We start from the raw sequence: 13261 nt of genomic DNA on the forward strand, positions 1-13261 counted from the left end.
AGGAAGCAAGCGAGGAGAATAATCCAAAACGGCTCCAGACGCCGCCCAGTGTAAGTTTCTGGGTCTCTGTGGGGCAGGCCTCTAGGACACAGGGTCACTTGGCAGAAGAGAAAGGTCCAGGGCCCGCCAGCTGCTACTCAACCCTGTCCTGATCTCTGCTCCACTCAGAGGCACCATTCTTTCAGGGAAATAAAGCACATCTCCACTCATGTTTCATGTGTGTTTTGGTGCTGTGTTAGTACCCTGGGAGAAAGGTTTTGCAATGTCTTCCTGGCTCCTGGGACGTCCTAACCATTCTGAGTCATGCTGCTCGGATAGGAGTGATTTGTCCCACTGTGCGTGGACCCAGAAGTGCTGTCCGTCCTTGCATCAGATGTCCCAAGAGCCTCAAGAGAATGACCGCTGTACTGGTTACAGTGCTGTCCCCGACTCCTGCTGGAAGAGTTCCAAAGATAAAGCCCTCCCACTTCTCAACAAGGCTATGACGCACTGACTCACAGATGCTCATTGCATATTCTTTAGAGAGCAACATCCAGCATGCTCCAAAGAATCGATGCCCCTCAGGCTACTCTTGGTTCGCCTGCTCCTGTTACCCTCGGAATCAGTTCACATGGTTGCAAAAACGGGTCCCACATCCCGGTCCTCTGTGGCCGGGCGCGCAGAATGTCAGGCAGGAAGGGCTAAGGCTTAGGGTGGGGGTGCGTGGGGGAGACGATGTCCTGGAAGGAGCGGATGCAGGGCCAGAAGCCCAGGGGTGAATCTCAGCTCAACTGTGATCTCTGAGACTCAGTTTTTGTTTTCTGAAAAATGGCATAACACCTACTTCACGGAGTTAATGGTGAGGCCCGAAAGAAAGAGAATGGCAAAGTAGCCTAGGAACATTCTTGGGAAATGGTGGCTCTCATCCTTACTTAGGTCTAGAGGGACTCCTCTCAGAAAGCTCCTGGCTGCGTTGGGAATTCCTCTCATCTTGCTCACTGTACAGTGGAATTTCCTTCCTTCCTTCCTCTCCTCTAGGTTAAAACATCCCTGTTCTCCAGCCTCAGCTTCCTTTCCCTAGGGCCCTGGCCACTCACTGGGTCCTCAGGGTAAAGGCGGCGCTGGTGATCGATGTGGGCAGGTTCAGGCCTTTGGTGATCTCCCGCCAGATTTTTTTGTTGATGATCTCCACCAGGCCCCCCTTCTCCGTCACCAGCTTATACAGCATATATAGGTCCAGGATCTGCTTGGCCATGATGGGGATTCGGTTGATGGGAGTCCCTGTGATTGTCCAAATAGAGAAACAGAGAGCTGTGTTATCAAGCAGAGAAAGAAGACATATCCATGTGCCCACCTTTTGCTGAGTTAGAAATATGTTCACGAATCTGCTTTAATCTGACTCCAACTCCCAAAGCTGGAAGCTATCAGACAGACTAGCTGCCAGTTCTCCTTGGGATGAGCAGACAGGTCCATCTCACAGGCTTTGTGGTCTTGCTTAAGACATTAGTCTTTCTGGGTATGTTTTCCCTTTATTTTTATTTTTTTGGCTACCAAGATGAGTCCAGATTTTTTCCTAATGATGTGGCCACTCACATTCCTCTCGAGCCTTCAGAAGCCACTCGGCTGTCCCACCACCCACCTGCACAGCTCCCTGGGTGTCTCTTTTGTAGCTCTACATGCACTTTATAACAGTGTTTTCATTTGCATACTGCCTGCTTCCCCCTCTCCTGTGGCAGGATGGAGAAATGTTTTCTCTCCTGTGTCCCCACCAAGTCAAAGGAGCCGCTGGACACACAAGTCTCCAGGGGGATAAAAAGCCACTCAATGGTTCTCTCCCCACTAATCACTCCACCCCCTCCCTGGCCTCTGCAAGAGGGAGGGTCAGAGCAGCTTCCGCCACTGGCCCCGAAGGGAAGTGAGAGGAGCCAGGGACTTGATTAGGAAACCTGGCACCAGGCAGGAAGGCCCACTAATGAGCACCAGGGGACGGCAGGGAGGGCGGGGCTGGGGTCCTTTCACAGGCGGCTGGGATGCTCGTCAGGAGGCGTGATGGATGACTGTCATTTGGCAGCCTCAGGATTAATGATCTGGAGGTCAGAGGGGAGAATTCCGCAGGGAAGGGTCACCGTCCAGGGCAGGGTATGAGACTTGTTGCCTTTTGATGGCAAACTCCTTTTACTGTACACAGGCTGCTCTCCTCTGCCTTGGCCCCCTCCCACTGCCCCAGTCTTGCTGAGGTCTCACTGCCTGCCTGGTGGACGGTGAGCCAGCTTGATTTTCGAGAAGTGCTGTTTATTTCAGCTCTTCCTGCTTCTTTCCCCTCAAGGAATGCCATTTTCTTCCTAGCCCTGAAACACTGGCCTCATCAACTCTTTTACAAGATAATGCAAGCTAGAGGCACGAAGAGCAAACAGCCTGAGCATGAACATGTATGTGGAGCTGGATGGCAGCACCAGGCCTCTTTTCTAAGTGTGGGGAGGGGGCAGGAGGTCTGGAAGAACTTTTGTCTTGATCAGCTGGTCCTTAGAGGGTCAAAACAAAGGGGTCATAGTGTTAGATCCAAAGATTCACAGGTAAAATATGCAGAGGACTGTGGGGACACTGCCAAGACACATAGTTTGTGTTGGTTCACTTTTTCTCCCTGTGTTCTGGACAGTGAACCTGATTCCGGACGTAAACACGAGAGCCTGGTATGGCAGAACTGGTCTCCTGGAAGGACAGGGCTAAGGTCCACGTCCTTCGGGAGGCCTGTCTGCCGAAGCACACTCATGGCCAGGCGAGTTCACACCCTCATGGCATCGCCCAGACTCTGGAAGGACCACTCCCAAGGTCCCCTCGCATTTGCAGAGGCTTCCTGGACATCTTCACAGTGACCCGTTCCCTTCCAAGTCAGAATGTTCACACCGAGCTTACCCTTATCCCCAAGCCAGCCTGTCCTCTCCCATCACTTCCTTTTCCTTCCAGCACCACCATCATCCTCTGAGGTCTTGGGCAGCACCGGCTCCTCTTCTCTCCCCTATCACCCCCCTTGAGGTTGTTAGGAGGCTCCACTGATCCTTCCTTAGAGGCACTTCTCAAACGTATCTGCCTTCCCAGCCCACGGCGGCCTCTTTACCCATGCGCTCACCCTGAGCACGGCTGCCACCACGGCCCTGGCATCCTTGTTCAACACCTACAGACTCTTAGGCCTGCCCATCCCGCCCCACAAGCCCAGTCTCATCACCTGGGGCCCCAACACCCCTTAAAAGGTTACCTACAAAGTATTTCAAGCATCCCAACAACTCACTCTCACTCACTAGCTGGGTCCCCTCATGACACTCCCCAAACCAGGCCCATTTCTCCTCCATGGTTTGTTTGGTGCTCTCCCTCATCAAGCCTAACATGACCTGCCTCTGCTCAAGTCCTCTCCATAGTGGCCTTCAGGAAGAATCTTCTAGCTATCCTAGTTCACAGGGATTTCTTCTCTCTCCGAATTCCTGTTATGACGCCTACAAGTTCAGCGATACTTAGTCTCTGATCATTTTACGTATGTTCACTGGGTAGCCCAGGACGACTGTCAGCTCTGTGAAGGCAGAGACTGTTTCTCCTTCACCATCTCTTAAATGTTATAGTGTGTAGTAAGTTAAACTACTGTGCAGGTTGGAAAAAAAAAATGCTCCTCAGAGTCATAGCTACTAGCTCTGGGTTACCCAACTTGGAATCTCAGATGCATTTCCGTAATGCTTGCAGTGCGGCCGCAAGACCCGTCACCAGCATCAAGTCAGGTGTCTGAGGCCGACAACCCTCAACAGAAGTCACTGTCTCCTCTCAGGTCCCAGCGGGCTCATCAGGGTCACGACCCTTAGTAAACAAACTGGGGGAATGGAAGCCCAGGGTTGTTAAGGTCTTTGCGTCCAGGTCCCACGAAAAGTGGACAGGCAGCAGAAGGATGGATGGAGAGTTGGGGGGGGGGTGGTTTTGAGAAGGTAAAGAGACCATGAACACGCTCAGTGGGGTCAAAGAGAAGGGGCAGCATGTGTTAAAGAGTGGAGGGCAGCCAGGTCTGGGCCATACACAGACGGGTGCGGCTGAGTGTGTAACCAACCACGAGGCAGGGCTTGCCCAGCTGATGGGAGTGCTGTCCTCCAACCGTCACAGATGGGAGCTACGTATCTGGTTTTCGAAATCCATTTGCAAATGGCCTTCATAATTTACACGATTTTCATTACAATCTCCGATGCTGGTAAATCTTCAAACGTAAACAGTGTATTGTACTTTTGGACACGGTCATTTATGGAGGCAAGCCAGGAAAATGGAAAGTGACCAAGCTGTTTATACTGATTTTGTTTGAAGATGAGGTGTAGCTATGAACCATGAAAGGTTCTCAGGTGTAGCTCACACGGCCTCTGGAGTCTATTCCCTAGTCATCACTGGACTGTCTAGCCGTTTGACATGGCTTCTTTGAGAGACAACAACATTACAGATGTAGAAATTTCATGAAAAGTTAGCGTTTTGATAGTCACACAGAATGTGACTGCATGAGGCTGAGAACTGCTCAGGGCAGGGGAAACAGAGGTAGGTATAGGAGCTGAGGCGACAAGAAAGGGGCACAGTGGCATGTGAAGTCATAGGCCGTAAATCTAACCAAAAAGTGACCTCATCCCAGCACCCCTGGGGAGAAAGCACAGGTCTGGGATACAGCTGGCACCCTGGTGCAGAGACGAGTGGGTAAGGGGGCAGGGTGCTATCTTCCCAGAGTCTGGCCCTCAGTGAAACTGCTGAAAATAGTTCCCAGGGTAGGAGGCACCCCGATACTGTCAGAAACAAAGCTGAGACTATTCTGAGTGCTAGCTGTAGAGGACGGTACGGTTTTCTCACACTGTCCAGACAATCCATACACAAAACCTGCGCTGGCTTCAAGACAAACGACAGAAACAGGACCCTCAGACTGGTCTGTCTCTGCAGGCTGCCCTGTGCTTAACGGACCCGGCAGCCATCTCCCTTGCCTCAAGGAGACTCAGCTATGAAGAGAGATGGGGGAAGGCTGTGTAGTGGAGTTTACCTTCTGAACAAGAAAGAGGACCAATATATCATACTGGGGAGTGGGGATGAGGGACTGACATACTCGGGTCTCAGTGTCTCCATCTGTGAAATGAGGAATTTGGGCTAGATGCCTTTCAGTCCTATGAGTCTATGAATAAAAACTGAAAACAAAAATGGATAGTTGTGATTATTGCCGAAGGGAGGGTGAGTTGGTTTTAGGAGCTTGCCTGAATTATGGAATAATGTTGCCAAGTGACTTTAGGTGGATGGTTTAGGAACTTGTCCTATGGAGGCCCCTGTGTGGCTAAGGACCACGGCCATACGCTCTTCCCCCAGCCTTGCAGGGAAGAGGGGTGTCTCTGGCTTGCTCTCTGGGCTGGATTATATCTTCCTCTAAGGAGGCTCTTCACCTGGAAGGTAACAGATCTCTGTCCACAATAAGAGCAAAAACAACCTGCAGAGAACCAGGAAGGAGGCAAACGGCCTTTGCAAGAGCGCTTCGTGGGTCACTAGCGTTGGCCCTGCAGGAGGCTGAATCTCCACCCCCATCGGGCCTCCCAGAGGGGGCGTGAGCACCTGATGGGGAAGCCTGTGTACTGTCAGTCACTGCTATCAAAGCAGGAGCTAGGATTGAGGGTAATTAATCATGCTCCCTCTGACAGGAATCCAGGGCCTTATCTGTACCCCAAGAAATGCCGCTGGTCTCCAGTTCCCTCCTCAATAAAGGAGACTGACAGTTCCAACAAAGAGGGCCCTTATCAGATTTCAGCCAGGGAGCCTGAGGCAGCCCAAGGGACTACGCAGAAAAGGCTTTTATGAGGGCCAGGGACCCAGAGAGGCTGTGGGGCTCCCGGGGCTTTAACCCTTGGGTGGTGGGAACGCCGCTGGGGCACGGCACTAGCAAGGCCAAAGCTGTCATTGGGAACTTCCAGACACATGGAGCCAAAGAAAAGCTGCTCCCTAGTACTTCGCTCTCCTTCCTGCCACTCAAGACTGCGGAGATAGGGGGAAGGGGTAGGGGTGAGGGCGGAGGGAGGAGATGGCCTCCTTGGGCGCTGGAGACAAAGATGGGAGGTGGCACATCCACCCCACCACAGAAAATGGGCCTGTTCCAACGAAGACGAGACGCAGTCAGGGGCGGGGACCCCAGACAGTCACATGGCTGCCTTCCCGCCGGCTGATCAGGGGTGAGGGCCCAGGACCCAGGACGTGGCCCTGCCAAGGACCCTCGCTTTTTTTTCCTGGCTTTGAAAATGATCATTAATCATTTCCACTGCCTGTCAAGAGAGCCGGGCGGTCGACTGGAGAGCCTAAAAGAATTAAGGCCCGTGTTAAGCGGGGAGTGTGCATGGGCAGACAGACAGGCTTCCTGCCCATTCCTCTGCATATTCATTCCTTCTCTGGTCCTGCCGCCCAGGAACAGGCAAAGAAACGACGGGTGATTTTTCTCCCAACTTGTTTATGTAGAAAATACCTCACGCCAGGAGACGGGGCAGCCGTGTCTGGCAGCGTTCGGTGCAGTGTGTGGCTGACTGTCCCACATAACAGAGCAGAGGCAAGATGCTCAAGCGTCCCAGTACTGGACTGACAGGTATCTTTAAGCTCTACTTCTGGTTTCCCACCGAGTGGGTCCAGCAGATACACACCACAGTGCACTCATCTTACTACACAGCTCACTGGATTTCTGCTTCCGTGTACACCCCTGTAACCACTTCTCAGATCTAAATACAGAACATTTCCAGCACCCCAGAAAATTCTCATGCCCCTTCCCAATCAATATGCATTCCCCACCTCTTCTCTCCCAGGAGGTAGCCATCACCCTGACGTGTGTCACCACCACAGGTGATAGGCTTGAACCTCACATACGTGTAATCACGTAGTATCTACCCTTGTGTGTCTGGCTTCTTTTGCTCAACATTAGGCCTATGAGATCCCTCCAGTGCGTACAGCAGTTCGTTCCTTTTTATTGCTGCGCACTATTCCACTATGTGACTATAGCACCATTTATCTGTCCGTTCTACTGCTGATGGACATTGGGGTTCTTTCCAGTGTTTGGCTCTAACAAATGGTACTGCTCTGAATATTCTTGAGATGTCTTTCAGTGAACACAGCATTCATTTCTTTGGGAATACACCTACGAGTGGAATTACTGAATGACAGGGTTTGGCATATGCTCAGCTACAGTAAACACTACCAAATAAATTTCCAGAGTGATGTTATGCCCATTTATATTGCCAGAAGCAATGCATGGGAGTACTGCAGGGACCGCAACCTGAGAGGTTAAATGTTAAACTCCTCAACTTAAAAAGAAAAAAAAAAAAAAAAGTTTATTTATTTTAAGAGAGAGTATGCATGTGGGAGCAGGGGAGGGCCAAGGGGTCAGGGACAGGGAGAAAGGGAGAGAGAGAGAAAGAGAAAGAGAGAGAAAGAGAGAGAAAGAGAGAGAGAGAGAGAGGGAGGGAGAGAGGGAGAGAGAATCCCAAGCAGGCTCCACAAGCTATATCAGTGCAGAGCCTGACTCAGGGCTCGAACTCACAAGCCGTGAGATCATGACCTGGGGCCAAAATCAAGACTCAGGATGCTTAACCGACTGAGCCACCCAGGTGTCCCAAACTCCTCACCCTTTTTGATACTCTAGCTCAGACTAATTGCTTTAGGTGAAGTTCAATGTGCAATGCTGTGTTCTACTATGGCTTGTAAGGTCAGGGCCATGCTGTCTCCTTCGTTAAAAACTATGTTCAGGGGCGCCTGGGTGGCTCAGTCGGTTGGGCGTCCGACTTCGGCTCAGGTCATGATCTCGCAGTCCGTGAGTTCAAGCCCCGCATCGGGCTCTGTGCTGACGGCTCAGAGCCTGGAGCCTGTTTCGGATTCTGTGTCTCCCTCTATCTCTGGCTCCCCCCCCCCCCCTTCATGCTCTGTCTCTCTCTGTCTCAAAAATACATAAACGTAAAAAAAAAAATTTAAAAAAAAAACAACTATGTTCAGAGAAGTTGGTCAAGGAGTTAGAAGGAGGTGGATCATCATGTCTTCTCTGCTTTCTCTGACTGCTGCTGACCAACAGACCTAGCTGGTGTCTCCAGGAGAGGGGGTGGAAAGTTGGCTGGGGAAAGGTACAAGAACTCAAGGACCTTTTGGCCTAGGCAGTTCATGACTGCCTTCTATTGCCAAACCATGCCACTGGCTTCTGAATACTCAGTAGATCTTCTCACCATATAAGTGGACCAAATCCTTGCTTTAGACTATTCCTACACCAATCCTTGAATGAGATACTAAATATTAGCTCACTTGGAACAAAGAAGGGCAAACTATCAACTCAGTTTTACCAAGTGCTAAAGTATAAGTAAAAGATCTGGAGGGGAAGAGGCTGAATTGAATGACAAAATTGGGCTCTTCAAATTAATCATGCCTTCCAAAAACCAGGATCCCTTCCTATTATTAGGGATAACTGAGTAGATATAGGATATTAAATGACTATTTTAAATGGAAAAGAAGGGGGAAAAAACCCAGTATATTAATAGTTGGAACACCTGGGGAGAGAAAAAGATTTGGCTTCAAACAAAGGCCAATCATGAGACAAATATTTGCATTTTAGACTTTCATTTGGTGCTAAAGTTAGAAAACGAAGCCCCAAAGTCTATTTCATCTGACAGAGACACGTATTTTAGTCTATCAGGAAGAGTGTCCATGGCATAGACCATTTACTGCAAGTTACAAAGAATATATGAGAAACTGCTTCCACCAAAAGGCAGAGCGATATATGTCATGAACATTTCCTTGCCTGAGATGGATAGATAAGCACACAACAGAAGGAAAAACACTCAAATCGCACTTTGAGGCAGACCAAGCCCTTTTCCCACAGTAAATTCTTTGTATATACACATCAAAAACAGATTCAACAATCCATCTGGGAAAACCAAGGTCAGTTTGCAGCCTTGAACAGAACTAGTGGGGGGAGGAGGGCAGTTCTCCGGGTGAGGGCTTGACAAAGCTCGTCCTCTATGTGACTAAGCAGCTCATTTACCTGGTGTGCCTGGCTAGGGCAGGGAGAGCAGAGCCTTGTTCGGGGGTGCTCTGGGTGCGTATAAGATGCGTTAGAGCTTCCCTCTCCCGTGCCCCCCACCCCCCCATCCTGCCTTGACAGATGGCAGCCTCTGTGCTACTGTGAATCGTCACATCTGCCCTTCCCTGAGAGGCGGGCCTTACCCTGAGATGAAGACCTCTCTCACGCGAACAGTCCTACCCCCATGTTAATCAGCTAGATGCTGTCAGACCCTACCACACACTGGCCCGCAGAGGCAGACCAGCATTCTCTGTGGGGCTCAGAAGGCTGAAGGCAAGACAAAGCCTGCCCACTGCCTGAACAGGAAGCAACGGAGCTGCTGGCACAAGGGGCTGTTTCTCAAAGGCGCTGCAGGAGAGGGAAAGAGCACTGGCCTGGAGTTGGGGGACAAGTGCTAAGTCGGCTCTGTGACCTTAGGCAAGTCACTTAACCTGGTAACCTTTGCTCTCGCTACCCCTTAGAGCTAGAGCTGTGTGGAGCGGCAGATCAGAAAATGGGTTGAAAGGGGTCTATAAAACACATGGGATAATAAAAATAACAGCAAAATCATCCTCTTTCTCCTCTTTGATGACATATTTCTTTCTGTTTCACTACCTAGGGAACAAGCTTTTCTTCCTCACTGTCAGAGAATGGAACTGTTTATAAGCCCTTGCTTATCAGACTTCCAAATTAGTCCCCCTCCAGCCTACCTAAACTTCCCCCTGGAAAATCTAACACGGAATGAGATCTCAGAAACCATCCATAATAGTCAGTTCAATTAGCCAGAGAATTTTACTTACAATGATTTGGCTTTATTTTTTGCAAAGAAACGCATGTGTATTTTCTACACAGACATGTGTGTGTGTGTGTGCACGCAGCAAAAGGTAATAAGCAAGAAGGGGCATCAGAACTCTGAAATCTAACCTGTCTTTCCAGAGAAACATAGGTGGGGGTCAAGATCAAAAGCAACTTGTTTAATTCAATTTGGCTTGGGCATGGAAAGGGGAGAAGTACTTGTTTTTGGGGGGTCCTCGGTATAGTTTTCTTTTTTAAATACTTTAAAAAAAAATTTAACATTTATTTCTTTTTGAGAGACAGAGAGAGACAGAGCGTGAGCAGGGGAGAGACAGAGAGAGAGGGAGACACTGAATCCAAAGCAGGCTCCAGGCTCTGAGCTGCCAGCACGGAGCCCGACGCGGGGCTCGTACTATGGACAGCAAAATCATGACCTGAGCCAAAGACGGACGCTTAACCAACTGAGCCACCCAGGCGCCCCCTCAGTATTGTTTTTACACAACTGTTTCGACAGAAAATTGCTATCTTTTTGGTCAGTGAGGGTGACCTGTTGTTGGTAGTGCAAAAGACACAATCATGGACATGATACAAAACACAGAACTTGGAAGAAGCTTCCAGATTAACTCGAATTGAACCCTCACATTTCACACATAAGGAATCTGTGGCCCCCAGAAGGAGAATGCTTTGCTCCTGATCATGGAGATGGGTGGGACGCGAGCCTGGACCCGCACCCCGTCTACAGCTCTTTCCTCTGCCATGTGCCTGCCGACAGGGCCGCAGCGGCTGTTTCCCAAGGCAGGCAGGAGACAGCCCGACAACGCGGCGCTGCCTCGGCCTCTTCTCAGGCTCCTTCTGGGGCAGCTTGTTCTGCTGGTGGGGGAGGGGACCATCGGCCCAGAAACCAAGGTGCCCGGAGCTGAAAGGCCCATCTGTGGCAGTCAATTCACCCGAACACGTTAACAAGCGAAGGAGACGCTGCACAAAGCAGCAGTTACGGCCTGGCCCCTCTGCCGCTGGACAGCCGTTTATCACCTGCAGCTGCACTCGCTGGGCAGCCTGCTGGGCGCTGCCTCCCTTGCAGCCCTGTCTGCTTCCCCTGCGGTGCGGCCTGCCGTGTCAAAGCTGCCCGGCCCCACTCACGGTCCAGGTGGGAGTCACCAAGCCTTTCAAACCCAGGCCGTCTTCAGCGGCTCCTGTGAAATCTATGTCCTTCCCCTTAGCCCTGGAGGAGGAGTCGCTGCCCTGCTGCCGGGATCTCTGAGGCTTTTCCTCCGACCCAGCTAACGATACCTGGCTCCTGAGTGCCCCAGACACTCCGATTTGGGAGTGACGAAACCAGTCACAAATGTCTAAGGGCCCTTGGTCTCACCACTGTGTGAAGAGGGAAGACGGCAAGCGTCACATGAGTAAAACTGTGATCTGCGCCAAGCCCTCTTGGGCCACACAATCTAGTTTACAGCCTTAGATGCTAGTTTTCCAGAGAGGAGACCACTGTGAGTTTAAAGGGAACAACCTCCATAATGTCTCTGTGCCTCATTCTCCCCTCTCTGCCCCCATCACCCCTGCTTGCCACGCACGGCAAGCTTCCTGAAGGCCCAGCTCTGGTGACGCGCCCCATGTTTTATGTCCACAGACTAAAGTGCTAACTTCTCGGCCAGCCACGGCTCTTCACAATCTGGTGCCAGTTGACTCACCCAGGCCACGGACAATGAAGGATTCTTCCAGCTGTGCCTGGCCCACGGGTGCCACCACGCTTCTGCCTCCACCTGTGTGGGTCTTCCACCTGTTACCTCCAATCCAGTGGAGGTGCAGAGGCCTCCCCTGTACCCCAGCCCAGAACAGGGGCCCGGCACGCACTCTTCTGGCACTTGGCCACAGGAGGGGCGCCTGTGATATTGCCTGGCACAGGCCCCCACCACCCTCAGGTAGGGCTACAGGGAAGATGATTTCCATAAAGAATTTCTCTGTGAAGGAAATTTTAGAACTTCACCCTCTTTCCCATCCTTCTAGCAGTGGTTCTCAATGGGGAAGGTGTGGTTTTCTTCCCCAGGGGACATTTACAATATCTAGAAATATTTTTGGTTATCATGACTTGGGGGGGGGTGCCCCTATAAGCAAAGGGCTGTCCAGTCCCCAAAGTAAATATGCTGAGGCTGAGAAACCTTGTATTTGGGTAACTAACAAATTGCAACATGGACTCCACTGTTTCCTCTCTTCGGGTGATGCCAGCAAACAGTGAAATACCTAACGTAAGTGGTAAGGACAGAAAAAGATTTGCCCAGGGGCGCCTGGGTGGCTCAGTCGGTTAAGCGCCCGACTTCGGCTCAGGTCATGATCTCCCGGACTGTGAGAGCCTGCGTCGGGCTCTGTGCGACAGCTTGGAGCCTGGAGCCTGCTCCGGATTCTGTGTCTCCCTGCTCCTTCCGCACTCATGCTCTGTCTCTTTCCCTCTCTCTCTCTCTCAAAAAATACACATTAAAAAAAAACAAAGAAAGAAGAAAAAGATTTGCCCAGCCTGAATAACCATAAACTGACACGATCAAAGGGAGTCACTCACTCCGGCTTCGGGGTCCCTGAGAAATATCCTAGATGGCAGTGTGGCAGTCCCCTGTTTCAGGGTCCCTGAGAAATATCCTAGATGGCAGTGTGGCAGTCCCCAGCTGCCACAGCATGGCAGGCTTCTCGGCACACGCTGCTTTCTACTGCTGACTTCAGATTACAGGGCGGCTACCCAGAGCGGGGCAGCTCAGCCTTCCTGCGTGGGGCCAGCTAAGTGCGGAAAACCTGAGTTAGGACTGCTTGCACGGCAAACACATCTTGAGCACCTCCCTGTCTGGTCCTGTGTGAGCACCGGGGACACAAAGAAATGATAAAGTGGCTGTCCTCAAGGAGCTCCTAGTCTACTGGGGACACAGAGTAGTAAACAAATAATTTCCGACATTCACTCTTGGCGAGGATGATCTAACTTCCATTTTCCTTTAAAAATCCTTCTGGGAAGGGAGACAATAAAGTAGAAAAGAAAGCAGTGGAGCCACACTGCTGATTAAAATCTATATTGCTGTGGCAGCCCCTCTGAGACGAGATCAGCTCCTGGGTTTGCACCAGCTGGGCTTGTGGAGCTTGTAAATAATTAAAAGGTAATTGGAAGGGAGACCAAAGTATTAAGTGGATTTTTCGCTCTCAGGGCAACCAGGGAGTTTCACTGCTGCCAGTCACATTATCTTTGGGGATTATATTCTTGTTTTGCATTGGCACATGCAGCTCCAGATAGCAGCTGGAGGAGTAAACTGTGGGCTGCCTGGACGGCTCTGAGAGGCTTGGAGATGGGAGGACACGGAGACACCAAACTTCCTACTACCTCTGTAAGCAAACCAGCAGTAACATGCATGCTACTAGGACAGCAGTGAGGCTTTACAAGGTAAAGGA

General features: G+C 50.9%; 1 protein-coding gene across 4 annotated transcripts in view; it reads right to left on the reverse strand.

Moving 5' to 3' along the window:
• ARID3B (AT-rich interaction domain 3B) overlaps window positions 1–13261 on the reverse strand; it is a 57767-nt gene that overhangs the window by 6831 nt on the left and 37675 nt on the right. For all 4 annotated transcript variants that reach the window (XM_030317698.1, XM_030317701.1, XM_030317700.1 and 1 more), the window contains exon 5: window positions 1077–1260. In XM_030317698.1, coding sequence (XP_030173558.1) covers window positions 1077–1260 — 184 coding nt within the window. The remainder of the gene's footprint in view (window positions 1–1076; window positions 1261–13261) is intronic.

Source organism: Lynx canadensis, chromosome B3, assembly GCF_007474595.2.
Source record: "Lynx canadensis isolate LIC74 chromosome B3, mLynCan4.pri.v2, whole genome shotgun sequence".
NCBI classification, from domain to species: Eukaryota; Metazoa; Chordata; class Mammalia; order Carnivora; family Felidae; genus Lynx; species Lynx canadensis.